The following is a 24850-nucleotide window of genomic DNA, read 5'->3' as shown; positions in this document are numbered from 1 at the left end:
CACCTTGTGCACAACAAAATTTGCATCAACTTCTATTAATTCATGGGTGAATTACTAGAAGATGAAATTAAATCATCTTATTTACAAGGACAATACACATTCTAAACTATTTACAAAGTAAGTACTCTTAGTGAATGAGTTGTTTTTTAAACTAAGGGTGTATTTGAAAATGGTGGTTGGTGGAACTTGAAGTTACAGCTCCCACCTTAAAATTCTAATTGGTTGTTTGGTTGTTACAGCTAAAGAAGTCTTCAACTCCTATTTTTAAAGTTGGTACAACTCCCACCTTTGTGGGTGGGATTTACAACTCCACGCATAAATCTTTAATTCTACTTAAATAATTATAAATCATTCAACTCACTTTATATTATTTATAATCTAGATTCCTATTTAAATAATTATAATTTTTTTAATAAAATAAAGTAATTAGAATATATAGGGCATAATATAAACCCCAAGGGGTTGACCTAGTGACAAGCTGAGCCTTGATAAACTCCTCAAGAAAGATAGGTCAAGTGTTCGAAACCCCACAAAACTATGAATTCCTTGGGTTCACCATCCCAGGTCTAGTTGACCTTTGACTCAATCAAATGCACTTAGCACTTTTCGAGGAGGTGGTGTGTGTGACCATGGGATTAGTCTCACCCGAAAGGTGGGGATACCCAAGATAGACAAAAAAGAAAAGAAAAAAAAAATAGGGCATAAAATGGATCAAATTTTATTCAAAATCCGAGTGATTTGAATTTAGAGGGCTTAGACCCTTGGAATTTATCCAAATAAAAATATGGGCCGGATATAGGTTGATGTCCCTTTCCTTCCCCGAGTTGGATTAGGGTCAAATACTGATCCATCCCTATATCATAATAATATATTGCTTTAAAAGTTATTATTTTTTTATTTTTCAAAATATCTTTTATTTACTACTTGAATATAACATTAACTCTTAGAAAATAAATAAATTATAATAGTAAAATAGAAATGAAATATGACAAAAAAATAAATATTGAATAATCCAAAGTTATCCGATCCGAATCAAATAATTTAGTCAGGTCAAATCAAAATCCAAATTTATGTAATCAATATGGTTCGAATGTGTAGTGTGTACTATCACAAATTGAGTAATTTTGTCTCTGAGTTGGCGAATGTGTCCTTCTTTTGGCCATCTTGAAGAATTTTTTTTTAGTCCTTTTTTGTAAATGCCATCCCATAAGTAGTCAATCTATCTAGTTACACTAAACTAAGATGTCTAGAGGGCCAGTGCAAATGGAGTTGTTTTCCAAAATTTCCCTAAATAAGGTATTCTCATGACTTGACATATTCTTTTAATGAATTCTTCACATATTCTGCATCTCACTTTATGTTATATAATGGAGACATGATTGCCCCACGTTCTAGGTAGGAGCGTGGTGGTTACTTCTCTCCTAATAATGACATGTGACATAAGGAGATAATGCGAGATTTTATTAGTTTCAACCGTTTGAAACAAGTAAAGGTCAGTTTGGGTATTGAATTTTTAAATGAAAATATGGGTTGGGTTCCGTTGACTTGTGAAGAATGACTTACGAGAAAACACATGATCTCTACTGTGTAAACAAAAAATCGAATGGTTGAGATTTATACCTTTCCCCATTAAACAAATCTCAAAAATACTTATCTCGAGGATGAATCTCAATTGTTGGATTTTGTTTTTAAATGGTTGAGATCACGTGTTTTTCTCATGAGTCGTTCTTCATGAGTTACCAGATCTTGACTCAATAAATATATTATTTAAATAATTTGAGAGTAAGAATTTTTCAATCCACCTCATTTTCTAAAGAAAATTAAATTCTAAGAATATAAATATTATTGAATAAATAATTTTAAATTGAGTAAATATTTACTTTTAAATAAAAATATCATCATTTAAGTGAGAATCTTCTCATTAACATTTTTTTTTTTATAGATTATGAGAATGAATATATTTTATTTCACTATCTTGTTTATGATGGAATGACTAAGACAAATCAACTTGGTAGCTGTGTGGGAGATAGATTATTGTGTTTTAAAATTCTATTAAAATTCTTGGATGAATAGAATTTTAAAGGTATTTCACGATACCCTTAACTTTTTTTTTTTTTTTTCCCTATTTGTTGAAATGAATGTGAATGATTGTGATAGTTCTTAAAATCCTATTCAATCTTCGTAGATATGTAATTGAAACAAATTGGTTTCATTCTATCTCTGTTTTCTTTTCGGATTTTAAGGATGAGCCAGCCGATCCTAACATCATTTTTGAGGAGCTGTACGGCTAAGCCTCCTCCTCAGATAAAGATGTTTCCGACGTTACTCTCTTGACAAGAACAACTTATTCTATTTGGTTGGTTGCATTTTTTAGACAGTTTCAATCAAGAGGGACAAAAGAGAGATGTTTTCTATCAATCCAAAGTAGATACCCCCACTCATCAAAGACTCAATCAACAAAGTCCACTGATGAAGAAAAAAATTAACTATAATTTTACGATTGTGCATTTTACCATGCTCGGAAGTCGATCTTTTCAACCATGGGGCTGATGCTGACATATATGAAGTCGATCTATAGGTTTGGATTACTAAATATTAATCAAAAAGTTGATTAAGTCAGTGGGAGCCTAAGAGTGTACGATGTGGAAATATTTCGCATAACCAAATCAAATCACAGGTATTTATGCTTCACATCTATATTTGAAATTTTCATATTCTATAGAGAGAGACTCAAAAGGGGCAGATTGTAGCAATTTTTATTTAAAAAACTCCTTTACTTTATAAAATATAAAGTTACTACTTACTTTATGAATCAGGCTAGTATGACTAACTTAGTAAGATTTCAAGTTTTACTAAGGGTCATTGGACCCATATGAATTATCAAATTGATAATTCAACACTACATCCTTTTAAATTTTATGAATAATTTGAATTCTAAGATTTTTTTCTTTTCTTTTTGAACTTGAACAAGATGTTGAAGATGGATGGCTTTCAAACTCTCAAATTTAAAATTAAAATTCAATAGTAAAAAATTAATTTTATTTAAAAAATTCTTAGAATTTTATCTGTTATAAACCTGTTGGCATTAGATCATGTTTTTGGATGTAACAAATTGATGTGGTTAAAGATCCACTCGAAGGTATGTTAAATAACAAATTAATGGCACCAATTTGAATTTATAACGTGGATACCCACTCTAAGGTTTGCTGGGTATCAAACTTTATAAAATAAGGTTCTCTTGGAGTTGTCAGAACTCCAACGGAGTTTTTGTAATAACAATGCAAAACTTAGGTCTCTTCTATTAATATCTATTAATATATAGCTGTACCTATACTTGGGGGACTTGCAAGTTGCATCAACATATCATTTTCTTCAATAATGGCCACATGTAGAGTCACCATGCTCTCTTTCAGCTTTCTTTTCCTTCTTTTCCAGCCATGTCTTGCTCAACACAAGAGTCTCTCTTCCAGATCAATTTATCAGTTTGGGGACTCGATATCCGACGTAGGTAATCTAATTCGTGAAAACGTGGGCGGAGCCCTTTGGTTCATTACTAATCTTCCATATGGTGAGACTTTTTTCAACAAATCAACAGGTCGATGTTCCAATGGACTACTTATGATCGATTTCTTGGGTAAATCTTGTGTTTCTTGATTGTTTCTTGTTTATTTCATATATTTTGCATCGCTAGATCTATTGTTTTGAGGCTAATTATAAGTTTCTATTATGTATAAATTTGATGCTTTTTACAGCTAATGCCCTTGGTCTCCCCTTCCTTAACCCTTACTTGGATGAGGAAGCATCGTTCGATCATGGAGTGAACTTTGCTGTCGCTGGAGCCACGGCACTCGATTATTCCTTCTTTGGAAACCACAATATTCAAATGCAAGTGACCAACAGTTCCCTTTCTATCCAAATTGATTGGTTCAAGACTCATCTCAAGACTATCTGCAACACTAAATCAGGTGATTTAGCTATGTACTCTTTATATTAGAGGAAACAATAGGCCAACAAAATAAAACAAAACCTTATGTCCACTCTAACATACCTATTATTAGGCCAATTTTGGGCATAATTACTTATTTACCAATGTTACAGAGTGTGCCAAGAAACTTGAAATGGCTCTGTTCTTGGTGGGGGAGATTGGAGGCAACGATTATAATTACGCTTTCAGCCAAGGCAAAACCATGGAGGAAGTTAAGTCTTACGTGCCACACGTCGTCAAGGTCATCAAGAATGCCATTAAAGTGAGTTTTTTTCTTTTTTCTTTCCTAAGAACATAATTTTTTAACACTAGACCATTCTCGTGGTGCCTCGGGGATTTATATCAATATATAGTTGTGATCCTTAAGTTCTTGATTTGATTTCTTCTAAAACAATGGATGATTGTGATCATACAGAAAGTGATTAGTTTAGGTGCACTTCATGTGTTGGTGCCCGGAAACTTCCCAATTGGATGTTTGCCTTTATATTTAACGACATTCAAAAGCAATGATCCGACAGCCTATGATCCCGACTACAAGTGTCTTGTTAGCTTCAACGACTTTGCGAGATTTCACAACAAACAACTTCAGAGAGTACTACAAGAGCTGAGACAAGAATATCCCGAAGTTGTTATACTCTACGCTGATTATTACAACACATTTATGTCCCTCCTTCACGATGCTCCTTTCCTTGGTAAATCTTTGACATCTAGCTCTAACTGTTGTAGCCTAAGTAGACAAACATATATTGCACTATGTGAAAAAAGCTCAAATTTGATGGCCTTGGACCTTCAAATTTCATAAAATTCGATTGGCGTCAAATTTTTCCTTATCAAATTTTTTTTTTCGATAGGCTGAAATTATCAAATTAATGAAGGATGGGAGAAATTCGATAGCTTTAAGCTGTCAAATCTGGGAATATCTAGAATTTCGACAGTCCTAAACCGTCAAAATTCAATTTCCAAAATTTATGGGCTTTGGCTCATCAAAATTTTCTGTCAAATTTTCCAATTTTCACGTAGTGTTGTATAGGAATATTTACAAAAAAAGTGATCAACTTTTGACAAATTTACGATTCCAGCTCACTATTCATTTTAATTACCAAAATGTGAATGATAACGAATTTGGAGGTTTTTATGGTCACTTTAAAACCTCCGAATTCGGTACTGTTATCAATTTTTTTTAACAAAAACGTGACCATTCACATTTTTGTAATTAAAATGAACAGTGAGCCTGAATTGTAAGTAACTTATTTTCAGCTCACAAAATAGTAATTCATCCTATTGTATAAAAGGACTTGTACAGATGAAGATCACATACATTTTATGTAGGATTTGAAAAGGAATCGATATTGAAAGCGTGCTGTGGGACTGGAGGTGACTACAACTTCGACGCATTCAGGATGTGTGGAACGGAAGGGGTTTCGTCTTGCCCAAATCCAGAAGAACAAGTGAGTTGGGATGGTATCCATTTGACTCAGAAGGCTTACCAGTATATATCACTATGGCACATTAAAATGATTCGAAATCTAGACTCCTATGCATATGAGTCAAGCTAACTATTAAAGCCTCGATACTTTACTAATTTGCTGAACAAGTGTTTCTTTTTTTTTGGTTTTTTTTATTATTTATATTAGGTTTTGGATCAGTGTTTGACTAATGATGTTGCAAATATATTTTTTATGTAGTGGTTAGATGAAATTTGAATTTACATTTATTTTAAATGGGCCCGTAGTCTGGATGGGCACCTTTTAATGCAAATCTAGATGCACATAATATATATGTAGAATAAATTGACAGTTTCAAAGCAAATGGAATTGGTGTTGTAACATTAGGCCAACGACTACCTTTCAATGGACCATTTACTTGTTCAACTATGAAAATGGTACATCAGTTCAATTATAAATGTTGAAAATAGCAAAAAAGTATAGAAATAACTAGGTGAAGGTCAAGATCGATAACTATTACTCACATAATTTCATTGTCTTCAACCTTACTCAAAAACACCAGTTTTTTATTATTATTTTTGAATTATAAATTTATAAAGCCATTTAGGTTCTTAGTTTAAAGGAATTTATTTTAATTTCAAAGAAAATTATTCGTCTCACATGATTCAACAATAATTCTCAATAACAATCATCGAAATACTTCTCATTCCATAAAAATCTCTCTCCCACACATAATTGAAGCATTGAAACTAAACCTACCAAACATCAATCTTCTTAAATATGAAAACAGAAAAAAGACATTCATGGGTCCACCGTGCAATAATAGAGATATGTGTATGGTGGAATGTCTATCTTTTATCCATATTCCTTTCTTTTCCTTGTTTTTCAACTAAAGTGTTTCTCATACTTTATGTCATTTTCACCTCTCACCTCCCTTATATGAGACTTTTTTTTAATAGATAGGGGAGTTTTAGTGGGATACCTACAATTTACAAACCTAACTGTAGCAATTTTATTATAAAAACTCTTTTACTTTATAACTTTTGTTTACGTTAAGAAACTTTACTTTATAAATCATGCTAGACGACTAACTTAGTAAAATTTCAAATCTTACTAAAGGTCTTTGGGTTCACATAAACTATCAAATTAGAAATCCAACAACATAACCTTCTAGGTTTCATGGCAAAATTCACATTCAAAAGGATTTTTTTTTTTGAAAATGTATGGCTACTGAAATCCAAATTTAAAACTAAAATTTAATGTTGAAAATTATTATTATTATTTTTTGAAATATTTTTTTAAAGGTGTAAGATTTTTTTTCCTTTATAATCCTATGGTATCAGATCATGTTAACTAACAAATTATCATCATAAATTTACTTTTTGGAGAGATTTATTGTACAAACCTAATTGTAGTAATTTTATTATAAAAACTCTTTTAATTTATAAAGTTTGTTTACATTAAGAAACTTTACTTTATGGATCATGCTAAACGACTAACTTAGTAAAATTTCAAATCTTACTAAAGGTCTTTCGGTTCACATAGATTATCAAATTAGAAATCCAACAACATAACCTTCTAGGTTTCATGGCAAAATTCATATTCAAAAGATTTTTTTTTTGTTTTTAAATGTATGGCTATTGAAATTCACATTTAAAACTAAAATTTAATGTTGAAAATTAATTTTTTTTTAGAAATATTTTTTTAAAGGTGTTAGAATTTTTTCCTTTATAATCTTATGATATCAGATCATGTTAAGGAACAAATTATCCGCATAAATTTGAATTTTATGGCTTGGGTCCACACTCCAAGGTTTGCTCAATAACAAACTTGATGAAGTATGGTTGGTGACAAACTTCATAAAATAATATTCTCCTCGAGTTGTAAGAACTCCATAGGAGTTTTTGTAATAAAAACGCATTAATTAAGTCTAATGAGTAAATCTCTCTACTTTTAAATATGTTTCTTTATGAGCGAAAATATTAAGATCATGACTAACTTGATAATATTCGGTTTGTTGGCCTAGCTAATCTGTGAATAATGATCGTTCCAAACTGTCACCACTCATACATAACATTTCTGATTTATTATCACTAGTAGTTTCCTCCAATATCTCATATACTTACAACTTATTATTTGATTTCTCTTCATGGATGACTTGACTTGCAAAATATCTTTTAGAAGTAAAAGAAAATTATCTATAATTACATTGTAGTGAAAGATTAATAGACTATAATGAGTTGACCGAACCTAATGCAAGTAATTATTTTATTTATTTATTTATTTATTTTTGAATAATGCTAAAGTGACCTCAAGATTGGACCTCACATTGCACACCCTGACGTTTGAATGTGTATGGGAACCATATATGCTTTCCTCGAGATATGAGTGAAAAGCATCTATGATTCCTATTTTACGTCAAGATATGTAATATGAGGTCCAATCTTGAGGTCACTCTACCGCAACTCTTTTTTTTTTGGTTGCCCGAGCTCAAGACCAGACCCAAGCGTACTCCAGACCAGACTTGAGGTTGGGTTCAACTGATGGGTTCGGGTTTGGCCCACCCAATTTGCAATCCAAATTTTTTCGGAGATGAGTATCAAACTCATTCTCCGTCATAAAGAAATCAACTTTTAAGTATGACAGTGGATGTGGAACAACTTGACCGTTGTGAACGTGGATTTGATGATGTTCAAATATATCCATTGGAGAATGTGGTGCAATATGACCGTTGTAAACGTGGAGTAGCGAGAGAGCCTCCTTTTAAATTGAGTGAGATAACAAGTTAAGTTTCTTTTAGTCATTAAGACATTTTTCTTATCTATTCAATCCTCTCAAGTGAGAAAAGGATAGCATCTTGGCTCATTGTATGAGAAAGCAATCTATAACAGAAAATGATATAATTCAAAATATTGAAAAAATTTATCCCAAACTTGTTTTCTGAATTATTTCAAATTTCATTTAAAAAAAATGAAATCAAGTCGATCGACTAACGTCTTATTTCAAATTTTATTTAAAAAAATGAAGGAAAATGTTAAAATGACAAAAAGTATTTACTGTGATTCTCACAAGTCTAACGTGGGATGTGCATATAACCATAGATATATTTTCTCGTGATACGAGTAAAAATCATCTATGGTTATATATGTATGTCCACGTCAAAATTGTGAGAATCGCAGTAAATACTGGGTCACCCCAGCACGACTCAAAAATAAAATATAATTAAAAGTGAAAAGACCTAGGTATTATTTATTAATTTTTTTTTGAAAAAGTATATTTTTTTTTACTTAATATTATATATATATATATATATATATATATATATATATATATATATATATATATATATATATATATATATATATGGAGCAGTTCAACAGCCCTAAAGTTTGCCAAACATTTTTCAAAACATGGGTTAGAAGTTTTGGAATGAGCTGATTTTTTGTGAGGATGATCTCTATAATGAGGAGATCATCATCACTAAAAATCAGCCTATTCCAAAACTTTTAACCCCATCAAAAGTGATTTACAAAAATTTGACGGTCTACAATTCTTCAACTTGTAAATTAGGGTTAGATGTTTCAAAATGAGCTGATTTTTTGTGAGGATGATATCTATGATGAGGAGATCATCCTCACCAAAAAACAGCATATTCCAAAACTTCTAACCCCATCAAAACTGATTTACAAAAATTGGACGGTCTAAAAATTTTCAACTTGTAAACATGGGGTTAGAAATTTCATAATAGGCTGATTTTTGCAAGGATGATCCCCTCACCATAGAGATCATCCTCACAGAAAATCAGTCTATTCCGAATCTTTTTAACCATATAAGACAAAAACGTTGTAGCTTTATGAGTAGCTCTTTAAGGTCCTGTTCGGCACCCAACCATTTTTGTCTCATTCCAAAATTTCTAACCCCATGTTTACAAGTTGAAAAATCGTGGATCGTCCATTTTTTGTAAATCATTTGTCATAGGGTTAGAAGTTTTGAAATGGGCTGATTTTTGGTGAAGATGATCTTCTCACCATAGAGATCATCCTCACAAAAAATTAACTTATTCCAAAAATTCTAACCCATGTAGGATAAAACATGTTGGGCAAATTGTTGGGTAAATAGTTGAGTGTCGAATGGGACCCTATATATATATAAGGTCGGGTTCCGTAGACACATAAAGCTACAACATTTTTGTCTTATATGGTTAAAAATATTCGGAATAGGCTAATTTTTTGTAAGGATGATCTCTATAGTGAGGGGATCATTCTTGCAAAAAATCATCCCATTCCAAAATTTCTAACCCCATCAAAACTGATTTACAAAAATTGGATGGTCTAAAATTTATCAACTTAAACATAGGGTTAGAAGTTTCATAATAGGCTGATTTTTGGCAAGGATGATCTCCTCACCATAGAGATCATCCTCACAAAAAATCAGCCCATTCAAAACATTTTTGCCCATATAAGACAAAACACATTGTAACTTTATGAGTATATGGATCCTAACCCATATATATATAATTTTCCCATTAAATAATTTTATGAAGAGGAACTTCCGAAGAACAGTATGAGACTCGTTATTTAACGTAAAGAAATAACTTTTGAAAAAGACTGTAGTTCAACGTCATCTGACGATAGAAAAATTTAACTGGGAACGTGGAGCAATATGACCGTTGGCTGAACGTGCGTAACGGTCAAATCCTCTTTTTAAATCGAGAGAGAGTGGAGCAATATGACCGTTGGGTGAACGTGGGGTAACGGTCATCTCTCTTTTTAAATCGAGAGAGAGGTTTCCGCAACGGCAACGCCAAGGAAAATCCTTAAATTTTATAGTGGCGATGGGGGCTTAGAAAGCTAAATCTTCCTCTCTTGTTGTACTCGTGTAGGGTTTTTTTATTTCTCTGTTTCTGTGGAGATAATCAACCATGCGAGTTGGAGTTGCTGCAATATTGGTGACATCACATAAAAGTCTGTTCTGATCTAACCAACGGACAAAATCAGTCTATTTTAGACACGACGGAAGCAGATTGGGGTTTAAGAAGCTAAATCTTCCTCTTCTAGGTTTTTTTTTTTCTGGTTTCTGTGGAGTTAATCGGCAATGCGATTTGGAGTTCCTGCAATAATGGTGAGATCTTTTTAAAACCCTAATTGATTGTTCTGATCTAACCAACGGACAAAATCAATCTATTTTAGACACGATGGAAGCAGATTGGGGTTTAAGAAGCAAAATCTTCCTATTCTAGGGTTTTTTTTTTCCTGGTTTCTGTGGAGTTAATCAGCAATGCGAGTTGGAGTTCCTGCAATAATGGTGAGATCTTTTTAAAACCCTAATTGGATGTTCTGATCTAACCAACGGACAAAATCAATCTATTTTAGACACGATGGAAGCAGATTGGGGTTTAAGAAGCAAAATCTTCCTCTTCTAGGTTTTTTTTTTTCTGGTTTCTGTGGAGTTAATCGGCAATGCGAGTTGGAGTTTCTGGAATAATGGTGAGATCTTTTTAAAACCCTAATTGGATGTTCTGATCAACCAATGGGCAAAATCAATCTATTTTAGACACGATGGAAGCAGATTGGGGTTTAAGAAGCAAAATCTTCCTCTTCTAGGTTTTTTTTTCTGGTTTCTGTGGAGTTAATCGGCCATAAGAGTGAGTTCCTGCAATAATGGTGAGATCTTATTAAAACCCTAATTGGATGTTCTGATCTACCAACAGACAAAATCAATCTATTTTAGACGATGGAAGCAGATTGGAGTTTAAGAAGCTACGTCTTCCTCTTCTAGGTTTTTTTTTCCTGGTTTCTGTGTTGTTAATCGGCCTTGCGAGTTGGAGTTCCTGCAATAATGGTGAGATCTCATTAAAAACCTAATTGGATCTTCTGATCTAACCTACGGACAAAATCAATCTCTTTTAGACACGATGGAAGCAGATTGAGGTTTAAGAAGCTAAATCTTCCTCTTCTAGGTTTTTTTTCTGGTTTTTGTGGAGTTTAATCGGCCTTGCGAGTTGGAGTTCCTGCAATAATGGTGAGATCTCATTAAAACCCTAATTGGATGTCCTGATCTAACTAACAGACAAATTCAGTCTATTTTGCACACGATGGAGGCAGATGTGGGGTATTCTGGGCAGTTTCCCTCAATCTCTGATTCCTGATTTGATCTAATTATTGTTACAAATAGTCTGATAGAAATCCATGGCTTCTTAATTACAACTGGACTTAAAGAAGATCGATATCTGAAAGAAATCCATATTGCTTTACTACTATTTGGAATTCGATGATGATGGGATACATAGTTCACAGGCATGGGAATCAGCCACATCGACGTCTGTTTGGTGGGGGGGTTCTGTAGGGATTTTTCCAATCTGACCTTTTCAAGATGGGAGTGATGGCTAATCTGAATGCCTTAGATTACTTCTTGGCTTATAAGAAACTAGGAGTAGAATTAATGGTGTATCGGAATTCCGAACAAAATAGGGAGGATTGCAATTAGTAGGGTTATATCGATGGGAGGCCGCGTAGGTTTGATGGAGTGGGTTTGGAACCTTGATACCATGATAAGCTGCATCAGCATGGCTGGATTCCCAGCAATATCCCTCAATAAAGCCCCAGATAAGTTTCTCTATTTTATCTTGAAACCCATTTTTTTTTTTTCTTCTATATGTTGATTCTCAGATTTAACATTTGAGACCACAGATTGTGAAATTGTGCACAGGAGATACCCTTAAGATTTTTTTCTCATCTAAACTAACTAATTTGAAAATATATCTCTTTCATCTGCTCGGGTAGAAAAGAACAGTATCTTGGCTCATTATATGAGAAAGCAATTTGTAACGGAAAATGCTAGAATTCAACATATTGAAAAAATCATCCCAAACCATTTTTCTTTTTCAATCATTGTGAATCACTAACAAAAGATTTCACATCCCAAGCCTAGTAACATATATATAAGTAATTTTGAGAACATTTAACAATAGTCAACAATGATCAATTACAACCCCCTTGGTTAGATGACATGAAATTTGATGGTTCTAAAAGAAGAGAGAGGAAGACTCAAAATAACATTGCTTGAGATAGTGAAAGTTTATAAGAACTCATTTTAACTGACATAAGACGTGGATTTAGACAAAATTGAGTGGAGGAACAAGATGTATTTAGTTCACCCAAATCCGTGGGAAAAGTCTTTGATCATTCATCATTGTCGTCATATCCATTCATCATCATTGTTGTCGTCATTGTCATCATCATTATAATCATCGTCGAAATTGTCGTCATCATCATAAAAGCATTTACCTAACAGTTTTGGGTTGACTGAAGAAATTTTGTTCCTCAATTCAATTTTGTCTCAAGCCATGCCTTGAAAAGCTTAAATGTGAATTGAATTAATTATCAAATTCATGTTATATGGCATAATTTTATGTTGGTTGACCTTTTATTCTTACCCATATCATTTGGGACTGACGAATTAAGTTCAATTTTAATTTTACAGTGTATAAAAAAACCAGACTGGCTAAGTTACTTCTTAAAGTAAACTTGACACCAAGGCATATATATATATTTATTTGTAGTCCCTTGATTTAAGAATTTCAAGTGTAAATATTTTTTTGTTGGATAGATAAATTTAAGTGAAAATCTCATGTGAGGATGACTTTAATTTCTTAATTTTGTTTGATTTTGGGTGTGAATCCTTGTGTATTTTTTTATTTGATGTCCATTACTCAATTCTTTTCTCCATATATAGCATGCAACCACTTTTCTCTATATAGCACGCCACCACTTTTATCCACTGATTGGTGGAGAATCTATTGAAGGTTTATCGAAAGATGTATAGTTATTACTTGAATGTTATTTTTTTCTTTTTAATTTATAATCTAGTGGCACTGATGGGGGTAAGTAGTCATATCATACACATGTACCTGAAATGTTAGCCATACTCAATTAACTTCCATCTTATCACTTATCAAGTAAGATCATATACTTTTGCCTCAAATGATAGCCAAACTCAATTAGTTTTCATCTTATTAGTATCTGCGTGTTGCAATAACTTTCTTTATAGAAATTGTTGTAAAGATCATTTATATTCCCCAATTAGAAGATGCTTATTTTGAGAATGTTTCTTGGAACACAGCTTCCTCAAATTTTACTTGTCGTCTGTTGCTAACTTACGACAATCCTCTTCCATTCAACTTTGGGTTTAATAATACCAACTTTTATTGTAGTAGAGTTGATAAAAATCAATAGGGTAGGAATAAAGAAATTGTTGACAAACCATATACCCCAAAAGATAGATCTGATGGGGAAGCGCAACCATGCCACGGGTCGAATTGGGGTACGATACATGAGCACGTGAACCCCGGTAGCGGTGGCAGAATGACACATCACTCAACATTCCCCCCCTCCTTGAGGTGACTCGAACCTGTGACCTAATAGAACCTACCGCTCTGAAATCATGTTGACAAACCATTTACCCCAAAAGACCGATCTGATGGGGAAGGTGCAACTATCAATATAACAAGGTCATGTGTCAAATTGGGGCACAATACGTGAGCACGTGACACCTAGGAGCGGAGGCGGATAAACACAACACTCAACATAAATCTGCTAGTAAATTGAGGAAATCCACGTAGGTTTTGAAAAGAACCAAGAATAAATAAATATGTTACATGGCTCTTTGTTCGGCTGATCGATGTGACTTTGGGTCTGATTCATGTCATCTTTGTGATGTTCACAGTTGAGAAAATACCCACTAGGACTCATAGGCAGCTTCATGTCAGATGAGTCGTTAATAGTACTAATTCATTTTTACCCTCAACAGATGGGCTGCTGATAGGGTACTTGTGAACAACCATGAAGCTTGTGTTCATGGATGCAAGGTTAGGCACTGCATACTTTTTTCAGCACTTTCTTGTTGTTTTTAATTTAAATTTCTTCCAACTCAAACATCAAAATTTTTTTTTATTCTTGGTTATCCCATGGTTTGAAAAATTGGGATTCATACTACCCACAGTCCAGTTGGGTTAAACTAAATGTTTCAGCCATGTACATGTACTGGTTCAACTTTTGAGAATGTTCCTGTATTTCATTTTTTTGACATCAATATTTTGAGTGGCTTTTCTACTGGATCTTGTTTTCTTTCTAACAGGATGTAGGGTTCCCAAATCAACTTGCTAGATTCTTGAAGATTAACTTGAAACAAACTGTTATTTTTGTAGGCTAAACCTTGAACTAATTACAACAATCTCAGAGAGAGGCCAAGAAGTGAAAGCAATGGGTTTCTGAATATGATCGGTATTTGATACTTCCTTCAATAATCCAACGGTTTGTTATGTCCAAAAGAAAAGTAATTTTTATCCTTTTTCTTCTTTCATGTCTTTAAAGATTGGTGTTCAATATATCAGTCTTGGGTTGGGTTATGTGAAGTCTTTCTAGTTGAAAAATATATATTTTTTCCATTATATCATAATTTGAGGTATTTATTTTTCAACTGTCTTACAAAAATCAAGCCTTCTTAAATTTAAAACATGCTGATGTGACTTGTGTTTGCTTCATGACCGATCATTTAGTGAATTCAATTTCATACTAGAGAGCAAGAGCAACCCCACTTTTTTTTTTTCTTTTAATCTAAATGATGCAGCAGAGAAAGGAGATTAAAAAAACACATGATCAAATATTTCTGTATCTTGTCTCAGACCATAGAACAGGGAGGATTTATAATTGCTTGTAAAATTTTTATGGTATTCTTACCATTAGAAAGATGCTCTCATCTTCTGAAGTTGTGTTTGGTTACAGTTAAGTTTGATTTTTAGGAACATTTTCTATGGCCTCCCCTTTAATGTCAGAATTATCAAACTTTTGAAGGTTGGCTTGTTTATAAGGTGATGACCATTTTATTCAAGGTTCCTTTCGCCTCTACCCAGTTCATGTTTTTATCTGTTTTTGGTAACGTTAGTAACATGCCTGACTTGTTTTTAGGGCATTGGATGAAAAGATAGACGCATCCATTCTCCACTCCTTATTTGAAATGTTTGCTTGCTTGTCACACTCTACATTTTTCTAATTCATTCATTTTCTCATTTTTTTTCCAAGCACAAGCTTCATGATGGCAGTGCCAAAATCAAAATCTAGTAACAAGTGGATGGGACCTGTCATCAAAACGTCACTTTCAAGCTTTATTGGTAATGATTTTTCTTGAATTAACCCAACTTTGAGGACCGCTGATTGTTCATACATTGGAAAATGTAGTGGCCAAACTTCTCAATTATTCATGCAAGATTGAGTGCAGGTTCGATCTTTGGGTTTTATCTTTTTAGGATGCCACTGTTTCTACCACCTTCTCTCACTTCATTTACCTCCTGCTTGATGTCTTTTGTAAGGGTGCGACCAATGAAGCCGGCTAAAATGTCATCAACCCCTCCTCTCCAAACAAAGAAAAAAGATCATCTGATTGCCACACAACAATCACATGGTGAAGGTGCTGGACCACCATGCATCGATAAGGTACTCAACTGATAATCAATATCGTGGTGGCACACCATCACGGAAGATAAATCAATACCTGGAACAGTTCCATGTTGCTTGTCTGTTTGGAATTATATGACCATGGGATACGTAGTTCACAAGCATGGGGATTGACCATCTCTTCTCTCCAAAGGATGCAGAATGCGTGCGCCACAACGTCTATTGGGGGAGATTACTGACCTTTTCAAGATGGATGATGACTAATTTGAATGCAGATTACTTCCTAGCCTCTAAGAACTGGTAGCAGGATATGGTACTCACTTGATAAATCAATGCGTGCGCCACAACGTCTATTGGGGGAGATTACTGACCTTTTCAAGATGGATGATGACTAATTTGAATGCAGATTACTTCCTAGCCTCTAAGAACTGGTAGTAGGATATGGTACTCACCTGATAAATCAATATGGTGGCGCACCATCACAGATGATAAATCCATCCCTGGAACAGCTCCATATTGCTTGCCTGTTTGGAATTATATGACCATGGGATACGTATGCAGAATGAGTGCGCCACAACGACATCTATTGGGGGGAGATTACTAACCTTTTCTAGATGGGTTATGGCTAATCTGAATGCAAATTACTTCCCAGCCTCTAAGCACTAGTAGCAAGTTATCGTATATCAGAACTTTGAATAAAATTAGGAGAATTGGAGCAGCCAAGGGCTTGCAATTAGTTGGTTTATATATAGATGGAAGGCTGCATAGGTTTGATGGAGTAGGTTTGGACTTCGACATTGATGGTACCGAGGAGTTCCATGGCTTTAAAGTAGACAAATTGAAGAGATCATGCTGAAGCCCCATGGAATAATTTGAGCACAAGTTGCATTAGAAATTTATGAGGACATATGACTTACATTAGAGATTACTAATTGTAAGCATCTGGATCTGCAGGTACAGAACAATTCATTTCTCTCGAAATCCGTATTTGCAATATGTTGATTCCCAGATTTAACAGGTATGGGTCCCAAAAGAAATTTTTTCTAAGAATTCAAAACTTGACTAGGATTTTCCATCTAAAGTGTCCATGTCATTTGTATTATTGATCTTTATCTCTATCTGTTTTGTCCATGCCCTTAATAGGTGAGACAACAACTTTTGAACCAGGGAAACACATCCATGGCCTCTATCTGGTGCACAAGTTAAGTTTCTTCTTGTCATTTAGACATTTTTCTTATCTAAACTAACTAATTTGAAAACACTTCTCTTTCAATCCTTTCAGGTGAGAAGAACAGTATCTTGGCTCATTGCCTAAGAAAGCAATCTATAACAAAAAATTCTTTCCAATCATTGTGAACCACTAACGTTGTAATCTCTTTGCATCCTTTAAATCATACTACAATTTGATAGTAAATTTCAAGGAATATTTTCAAAAACATGATCAACTTTTGATGAATCATACGATTCCAGTTCACCGTTCATTTTAATTGCCAAAATGTGAATGGCAACGAATTCAAAGTTTTTTTTAAGTGACTATTTCGCAGGTTAAAGTTACTATCTCATAGGTTTCGCTATTTTTAGCGAAATAGTCACTTCAAAACGCCTGAATTCGTTACCATTCACGTTTTGGAAATTAAAATGAATAGTGAGCCAGAACCGTAAATTTATCAAATTAAGCTCACGCATTGGAAATTCACCCAAATTTCAATGTTATCCAATCAAAGAATGTTCTCAACCTTAAAAATGATAAGAGTAATGTGAAGAGGGTTAGGGTGATTCATTAGCCTTCTTATTTATCAATATAGGCCTAAATTTATTAATGAACTCAGCACAAGTGTCCTATAGTTCACCTGTTTTTGAGATCACCCAAATTTCAATGTTATCCAATCAAAGAATGTTCTCAACCTTAAAAATGATAAGAGTAATGTGAAGAGGGTTAGGGTGATTCATTAGCCTTCTTATTTATCAATATAGGCCTAAATTTATTAATGAACTCAGCACAAGTGTCCTATAGTTCACCTGTTTTTGAGATCATCAGTAGGTAAATATCAAAAACAAGTGTCCTAAATTATGAGAAGTTTTCCCCTTGATTTTAGAAATTCTAAGAGATAATCACATATGAGGATGATTTTGATTTCCTATTTTTGTTTGATTTCGGTGTTTATGTATTTTTTATTTGAAATTCATTACTCGACTCTTTTCTCTATATAGCACTCAACTCTTTTCTCTATATGGCATGCAAGTACTGTGATCGCAAATAGAATGATGGTGGTTGGTGGTGAATCTGTTGATAGATTTATTAGAAGATGTATAGCAGAATAGGTAATTGAATGCTATTTTACATTTTGAATTTCAAAGCTAATGCAACAGATGAGCAATTACTTTCTCCAATATCTAAGTATTGCAAGAACTTACTATGATTCCCCATTTAAATGCTTAATTTCGAGAATGTTTCTTGGAATACAACTTCCCTAAAGTGTACCTGTCACCAAAAAATTTCCATTGGACTATGTAAAATTTGTTGTTGGCACAAGTATTTTATTTATATTCATGTTGATTTGATTTCAAATGGATTTTTTTCATGTTTTGGCATCACTCATTAACACCATCATTGGGAAAATGTTAATTCATTTTTCTTCAATGTTGGGTATTGTTTTACAAATTAATTTTGTAGTTTAGCTCATGGAAAATCTTAGATCTTACAATGCATTGCGAAGAGCCTAAGATTTGATGGTTTTGAGCAACTTTTTTCAACTTGTGTAGTTTATGTTTATTTGTTTCACTTATGTGTATGTGTGTTCCTTGCTAGAATTTCATGATTTGAGGTTTGCATATTTAGCTTCTTTTCAATGTTTCAACTATGTAAGCCTATTTGCTCACATTAAATTGTAGCTAAGTTTTAGACTAAACGATTGGAAGAATTGTGCATGTAATATCCAAAAGTTGCACACAACAAATTTTATTTTGTGCATTTGTAGCTAATATTCATGAAGGTTCCTCAATTTATAATGGAGTATGTACATTTTAAGAAATTTTTTACCTCATTTATTTTATGTTTTGTATCTTAGAAAGAAAAATTGGGTGCCTTCTTAAGGGTATTCTATTACAAATTACGTAATCTTGTTTTATTTTCAATCATTGGGAATCATTAAGAAAAGACTTCACCCCACGCCTAGTAATCTGCACAAGTAATCTAGAAAATTGTACTCAACTAATTTTATTTTGTGCATATGTAGCTAATATTGATGAAGTTACATCAATTTATAATGGAGTATGTACCTTTTAAGAAATTGTTTACCTCCTTTATGGTATGTTTTGTATCATAGGAAGAAAAATTGTTTAATTTGGTGCCTTCTTAAGGGTATTCTATTACAAATTACCCAATCTTGTTTTCGTTTCAATCATTGTGACTCATCAACAAAAGACTTCACACCCCATGCCCATGGTTAGTAATCTAGAGAATTTTATGTTGGAAATGCACTGTTGATATTCATATACCTCATAACTCTAGAGCTGAAAGGATCTTTTCTGGGAAAAGTATATGATGCAAAGATGGCCCTTTCGCTTCCTTTCTCCCAACATTGACATTGTAACTTGTTCCGTCTTGGAGACAAATCCACATTTGGGAGCAATTCATAACAGTTTTGTGTACACATAACTCTAGAGCTGAAAGGATCTTTTCTGGGAAGTATATGATACAAAGATGGCCCTTTTGCTTCCTTTCTCCCAACATTGACATTGTAACTTGTTCTGTCTCCCACATTTGGAGAAATTCATATCAGTTTGTGAACATCTAAAGACAGAGTTGAATGGAGAAATAGGATTGATGTTGCAGACCCCAATATTTGGATTTATTGGGCCTCATGAAGCTTCAAAAAAGGTAATGACAATCAGATTGAGTGTTGAACCAAGAAAGCTTGATGGTACAACTGTGGACAATGTTGTCGATGTACTGGTAGTTTTGTTAACATAGTTAAGGTGGGAGGCTAAGCTAAATTAGACTTCTGTTATGGATATTTTGTAGTCTAAGGGGTTTGGCTCACCCAATTTGCGGCCCTAATTTTTCCGGAGACGAGTATAAAACTCATTCTCCATCATAAATAAACCAACTTTTAAGTATGACCGTGGATTCAACGAGATCTGTTGGACAAATGTATCCATTGGAGAATGTGGAACAATATGACCGTTGTGAACGTGGATTTGATGATGGACAAATATATCCATTGGAGAATGTGGAGCAATATGACCGTTGTAAACGTTGAGTAACGAGGAAGCCTCCTTTTAAATTGAGAGAGAGGCAACTGAAGAGGGTATCTGCAATGGTGAAGCCAAGGAGAATCCTCGGATTCTACAGTGGCGATGGAGGCAGGTGACATCCCATTAAATTGAGAGAGATAACAAGTCAAGTTTCTTTTAGTCATATTAAGACATTTTTCTTATCTATTCAATCCTCTCAGTTGAGAAAAGAACAGTATCTTGGCTCATTGCATGAGAAAGCAATCTATAACAGAAAATGGTATAATTCAAACTATTGAAAAAAATTATCCCAAACTTGTTTTCTTCTCAATCATTGTGAACCACTAACGTTGTAATCTCTTTGCATCCTTTAAATCATACAACAATTTGATAGTAAAATTTCAGGGAATATTTAGGAAAACGTGACCAGCTTTTGATGAATTTATGATTCCGGCTCACTATTCATTTTAATTACCTAAACAAGAACTCTAACGATTCCGAAGTTTTTTAAAGTGACAATTTTGCAGGTTTAAATTAGGAAGCCCAATACTGAAAAATGGGGAACATTGTACGTGGTTAAAAAAAATGTATACACATCATTAGTGACCTAAAAAGACATTGTAAACAGGTTGACCACATTGGTAGTGGCTACCACCTGATATTTACCAGCCGGGTCATACATCTTAATCTTGATTATAGAAATGTTCCGATTGTGTAGCCTCTTATTTTTTTATATTCATAACTAGATTTTGAGTCAGAGAGGTTCTTATTTCACATGGAGATCATGCTACAGAAATGCATGCATGCAATAATGTTTATTGAGGTTTCTCTCTAAGGAATTGTCTTTGGAGTGTTCATTCAGCACTTTTGCCAACCATTCTTCTTATTGCAGGGTAGTTGTCCCTTGATCCACCCCTTCCGCCACTACTTGGTGATCAAAATTTTGTTCTTGACTACATTGATGTTGCAGCCAAGTTATTGAGTTCGAAAGAATCTGTTTGCATAGGAGGGTAAGTACCAATTTGTTTTCAATTATTTTTTTAGTAACTTGTGTTGCTGGGGGTTTACATTATTGTGCTTGTAAGTTGACCATTATATACTATTATAATTATGATGCTTCCTCCATTCAGGTTTTCTGTTTTCTTGTAATTTTGATTCTATTATTTTTATTATTATTCATTGAGAATTCAATGTTTTCAGGCACTCTAACAAACAACTTTCACAGGTCATAGGGAGGTTCGATATTGGATTCTTACTTGAAGATGGGTTATGGGTTTTTTGTTTTATCTTTGATTGTCATAACCTATGTTGAATTGCATCAAACACCCCCAACTTATTTGCTTGGATTTTTACTTGAAGTTGGGTGTAGCTCTTTGTTATCATTGCGATTCTTATTGTTTATAGTGTGATAGGTTTAATCTGTTTGATGTAGTTTAATGGGTGAATTTCTATTTCGTGGGCTGAAAATGAGTTATTTACGATTCCGGCTCATTGTTCATTTTAATTACCAAAACGTGAACAATCACGTTTAAAAAAAATTCAGAACGACTGCGAAATAGTCACTTTATAAACACCTCAGAATTCGTTATCGTTCACGTTTTGGTAATTAAAATGAACAGTGAACCGATATCGTAAATTCGTCAAAAGTTGATCACTTTTTAGTTTTATCTGTTTATAGTGTGATGTAGTGTACTAAACACCCCCAAAACTTTTTTCTTTTTTGGGTTATTGTCTGTAGATGGGTGGTGGGTCTTTTGTGTTGTATTTGATCCCTATTGTTTTTGGTGTGAGGCGTTTGATATGTTTATTGTTGTCTTTCCATCAAACATTAACAAAGAGTTTAATGAATTGCAGAAAGTCAAAGAGTTTAACTAAATTTTTTTTTGAATTAAAATATTTATAGTGACAGCCAGAACTAGCAACGACCAAAATTGACTGTCGCTATAGGGTTATCTCAGAAATTTTTTTCCAATTTTTTTTTTTTCTGGCAAAAAAGTAATAGGGACATTTTTTTTCTAGAACTTTGGTCATCACTGAATGAATTTGCTTCCAAGCTTTCACCGACGTTCAGCAACAAAAATTGTGGCTGTCGCCATAACTTTTAGCGACGGAAAAATGCATTATAGTGACAACCACAACCATCACTGAAGGCCATATTAGCCATAAGCATACTTGTTTGCATGAAATGGGGGTGATGGCTAATCTAAATGCCTTAGATTACTTCTTAGCTTATAAGAAACTAGGAGCAGAATTAATGGTGTATTGGAATTCCAAACAAAATTGGGAGGATTGCAATTAGTAGGGTTATATCGATGGGAGGCTGCGTAGGTTTGATGGAGTGAGTTTGGAACCTTGATACCATGATAAGCTGCATCAGCATGGCTGGATTCCCAGCAATATCCCTCAATAAAGCCCCAGATAAGTTTCTCTATTTTATCTTGAAACCCATTTTTTTTTTCTTTTCAATATGTTGATTCTTTAACACTTGAGACAACAGATTGTGAAACTGTGCACAAGAGATACCATTAAGAATTTTTTTCTCATCTAAACTAACTAATTTGAAAATATCTCTCTTCCATCTGCTCGGGTGAGAAAAGAACAATATCTTGGCTCATTTTATGAGAAAGCAATTTGTAACAGAAAATGCTAGAATTCAGCATATTGAAAAAATCATCCCAAACCATTTTTCTTTTTCAATTATTGTGAACCACTAACAAAAGATTTCACATCCCAAGCCTAGTAACTTATATATAAGTAATTTTGAGAACATTTAACAATAGTCAACAATGATCAATTACAACCCCCTTGGTTAGATGACATGAAATTTGATGGTTCTAAAAGAAGAGAGAGGAAGACTCAAAATAACATTGCTTGAGATAGTGAAAGTGTATAAGAACTCATTTTAAATGACATAATTGAGTGGAGGAACAAGATGTATTTAGTTCACCCAAATCTGTGGGATAAGTCTTTGATCATTCATCGTCGTCGTCATATCCATTCATCATCATTATTATAATCATCGTCATAATTGTCGTCATCATCATAAAAGCATTTCCCTAACAGTTTTGGGTTGATTGAAGAAATTTTGTTCCTCAGTTCAATTTTGTCTCAAGCCATGCCTTGAAAAGCTTAGATGTGAAAATATTTTTTTCTTGGATAGATTAATTTGAGTGAAAATCTCATGTGAGGATGACTTTGATTTTTTAATTTTGTTTGATTTTGGGTGTGAATCCTTGTGTATTTTTTCATTTGATGTCCATTACTCAATTCTTTTCCCCATTTATAGCATGCAACCACTTTTCTATATATTGCATGCCACCACTTTTCTCCACTGATTGGTGGAGAATCTATTGATGGTTTATCAAAGATGTATGGTTCTTACTTCAATGTTATTTTTTTCTTTTTAATTTATAATCTAGTGGCACTGATGGGGGTAATTAGTCATATCATACACATGTACCTGAAATGTTAGCCATACTCAGTTAACTTCCATCTTATCACTTATCAGTAAGATCATATACTTTTGCCTAAAATGATAGCCATACTCAATTAATTTTCATTTTGTTAGTTATTACTTTCTCTAATATGTATCTGTGTGTTGCAATAACTTTCTTTATAGTAATTGTTGTAAAGTTCATTTAGAATGTTTCTTGGAACACAGCTTCCTCAAAGTTTACTTGTCGTCGATTGCTAACTTACAACAACCCTCCTCACTTCAACTTTGGTTTTAATAATACTAACTTTTATGGTAGTAGAGTTGATAAAATTACTAACTTTTATTGTAGTTGAGTTGATAAAAATCAATAGGGTAGGAATAAAGAAATTGTTGACAAACCATTTACCCCAAAAGACAGATCTGATGGGGAAGCACAACTATGTCACGGATCGAATTGGGGTACGATACGTGAGCACGTGACACTCGGGAGTGGTGGCAGAATAACACAACACTCAACATTCCCCCCCTCATAAGGGTGGAAAATTCCCTTGAGGCGACTTGAACCCGTGACCTATACGAACCTACCACTTTGAAACCATGTTGACAAACCATTTACCCCAAAATACCGATCTGATGGGGAAGGCGCAATTGGGGCACAATACGTGAGCACGTGACACCTAGGAGTGGAGGCGGATAAACACAACACTCAACATAAATCTGCTAGTAAATTGAGGAAATCCACGTAGGTTTTGAAAAGAACCAAGAATAAGTAAATATGTTACATGGCTCTTTGTTCGGCTGATTGATGTGACTTTGGGTTTGATTCATGTCATCTTTGTGATGTTCACAGTCGAGCAAATACCCCCACTAGGACTCACAGGCAGCTTCATGTCAGATGAGTCGTTGATAGTACTAATTCTTTTTTACCCTCAACAGATGGGCTGCTGATAGGGTACTTGTGAACAACCATGAAGCTTGTGTTCATAGATGCAAGGTTAGGCGCTGCATACTTGTTTCAACACTTTCTTGTTGTTTTTAGTTTAAATTTCTTTGAACTCAAACATCAAAATTTTGTTTTATTCTTGTTTATCCCATTGTTTGAAAATTGGGATTCATACTACCCACAGTCCAGTTGGGTTAAACTAAATGTTTCAGCTATGTACATGTACTGGTTCAACTTTTGAGAATGTTCCTGTATTTCATTTTTTTTTACTTCAATATTTTAAGTGGCTTTTCTACTGGATCTTGTTTTCTTTCTAATAGGATGTAGGGTTCCCAAATCAACTTGCTAGATTCT

At 33.8% G+C, this 24850-nt stretch overlaps 1 protein-coding gene and 1 long non-coding RNA gene across 5 annotated transcripts in view; both read left to right on the top strand.

Annotated features, from left to right (window-relative positions):
• Positions 1-3338: 3338 nt before the first annotated feature.
• On the top strand, positions 3339-5628 carry LOC147405348 (acetylajmalan esterase-like). Its single transcript, XM_086433104.1, has 5 exons — positions 3339-3634; positions 3753-3965; positions 4099-4247; positions 4401-4677; positions 5315-5628. Exons 1-5 carry the CDS (start codon positions 3379-3381, stop codon positions 5539-5541), a joined length of 1122 nt encoding a protein of 373 aa, XP_086289230.1. The 5' UTR covers positions 3339-3378; the 3' UTR covers positions 5542-5628.
• A 4538-nt stretch (positions 5629-10166) lies between these two features.
• Positions 10167-24850, top strand: part of LOC147405347 (uncharacterized) — a 35933-nt gene continuing 21249 nt past the window's right edge. For 3 of the 4 annotated variants that reach the window (XR_015175903.1, XR_015175902.1, XR_015175901.1), the window contains exons 1-5: positions 10167-14296; positions 14636-16899; positions 17025-18203; positions 21010-21127; positions 24490-24547. This is a non-coding gene — a long non-coding RNA (uncharacterized LOC147405347). The remainder of the gene's footprint in view (positions 14297-14635; positions 16900-17024; positions 18204-21009; positions 21128-24489; positions 24548-24850) is intronic. The other variant, XR_015175905.1, reaches the window with a different exon arrangement.

This window comes from Akebia trifoliata, chromosome 3 (assembly GCF_017979445.1).
Source record: "Akebia trifoliata isolate Shusen 1 chromosome 3, ASM1797944v1, whole genome shotgun sequence".
Lineage (NCBI taxonomy): Eukaryota > Viridiplantae > Streptophyta > Magnoliopsida > Ranunculales > Lardizabalaceae > Akebia > Akebia trifoliata.
This window is presented reverse-complemented; position numbering and strand designations above follow the sequence as displayed.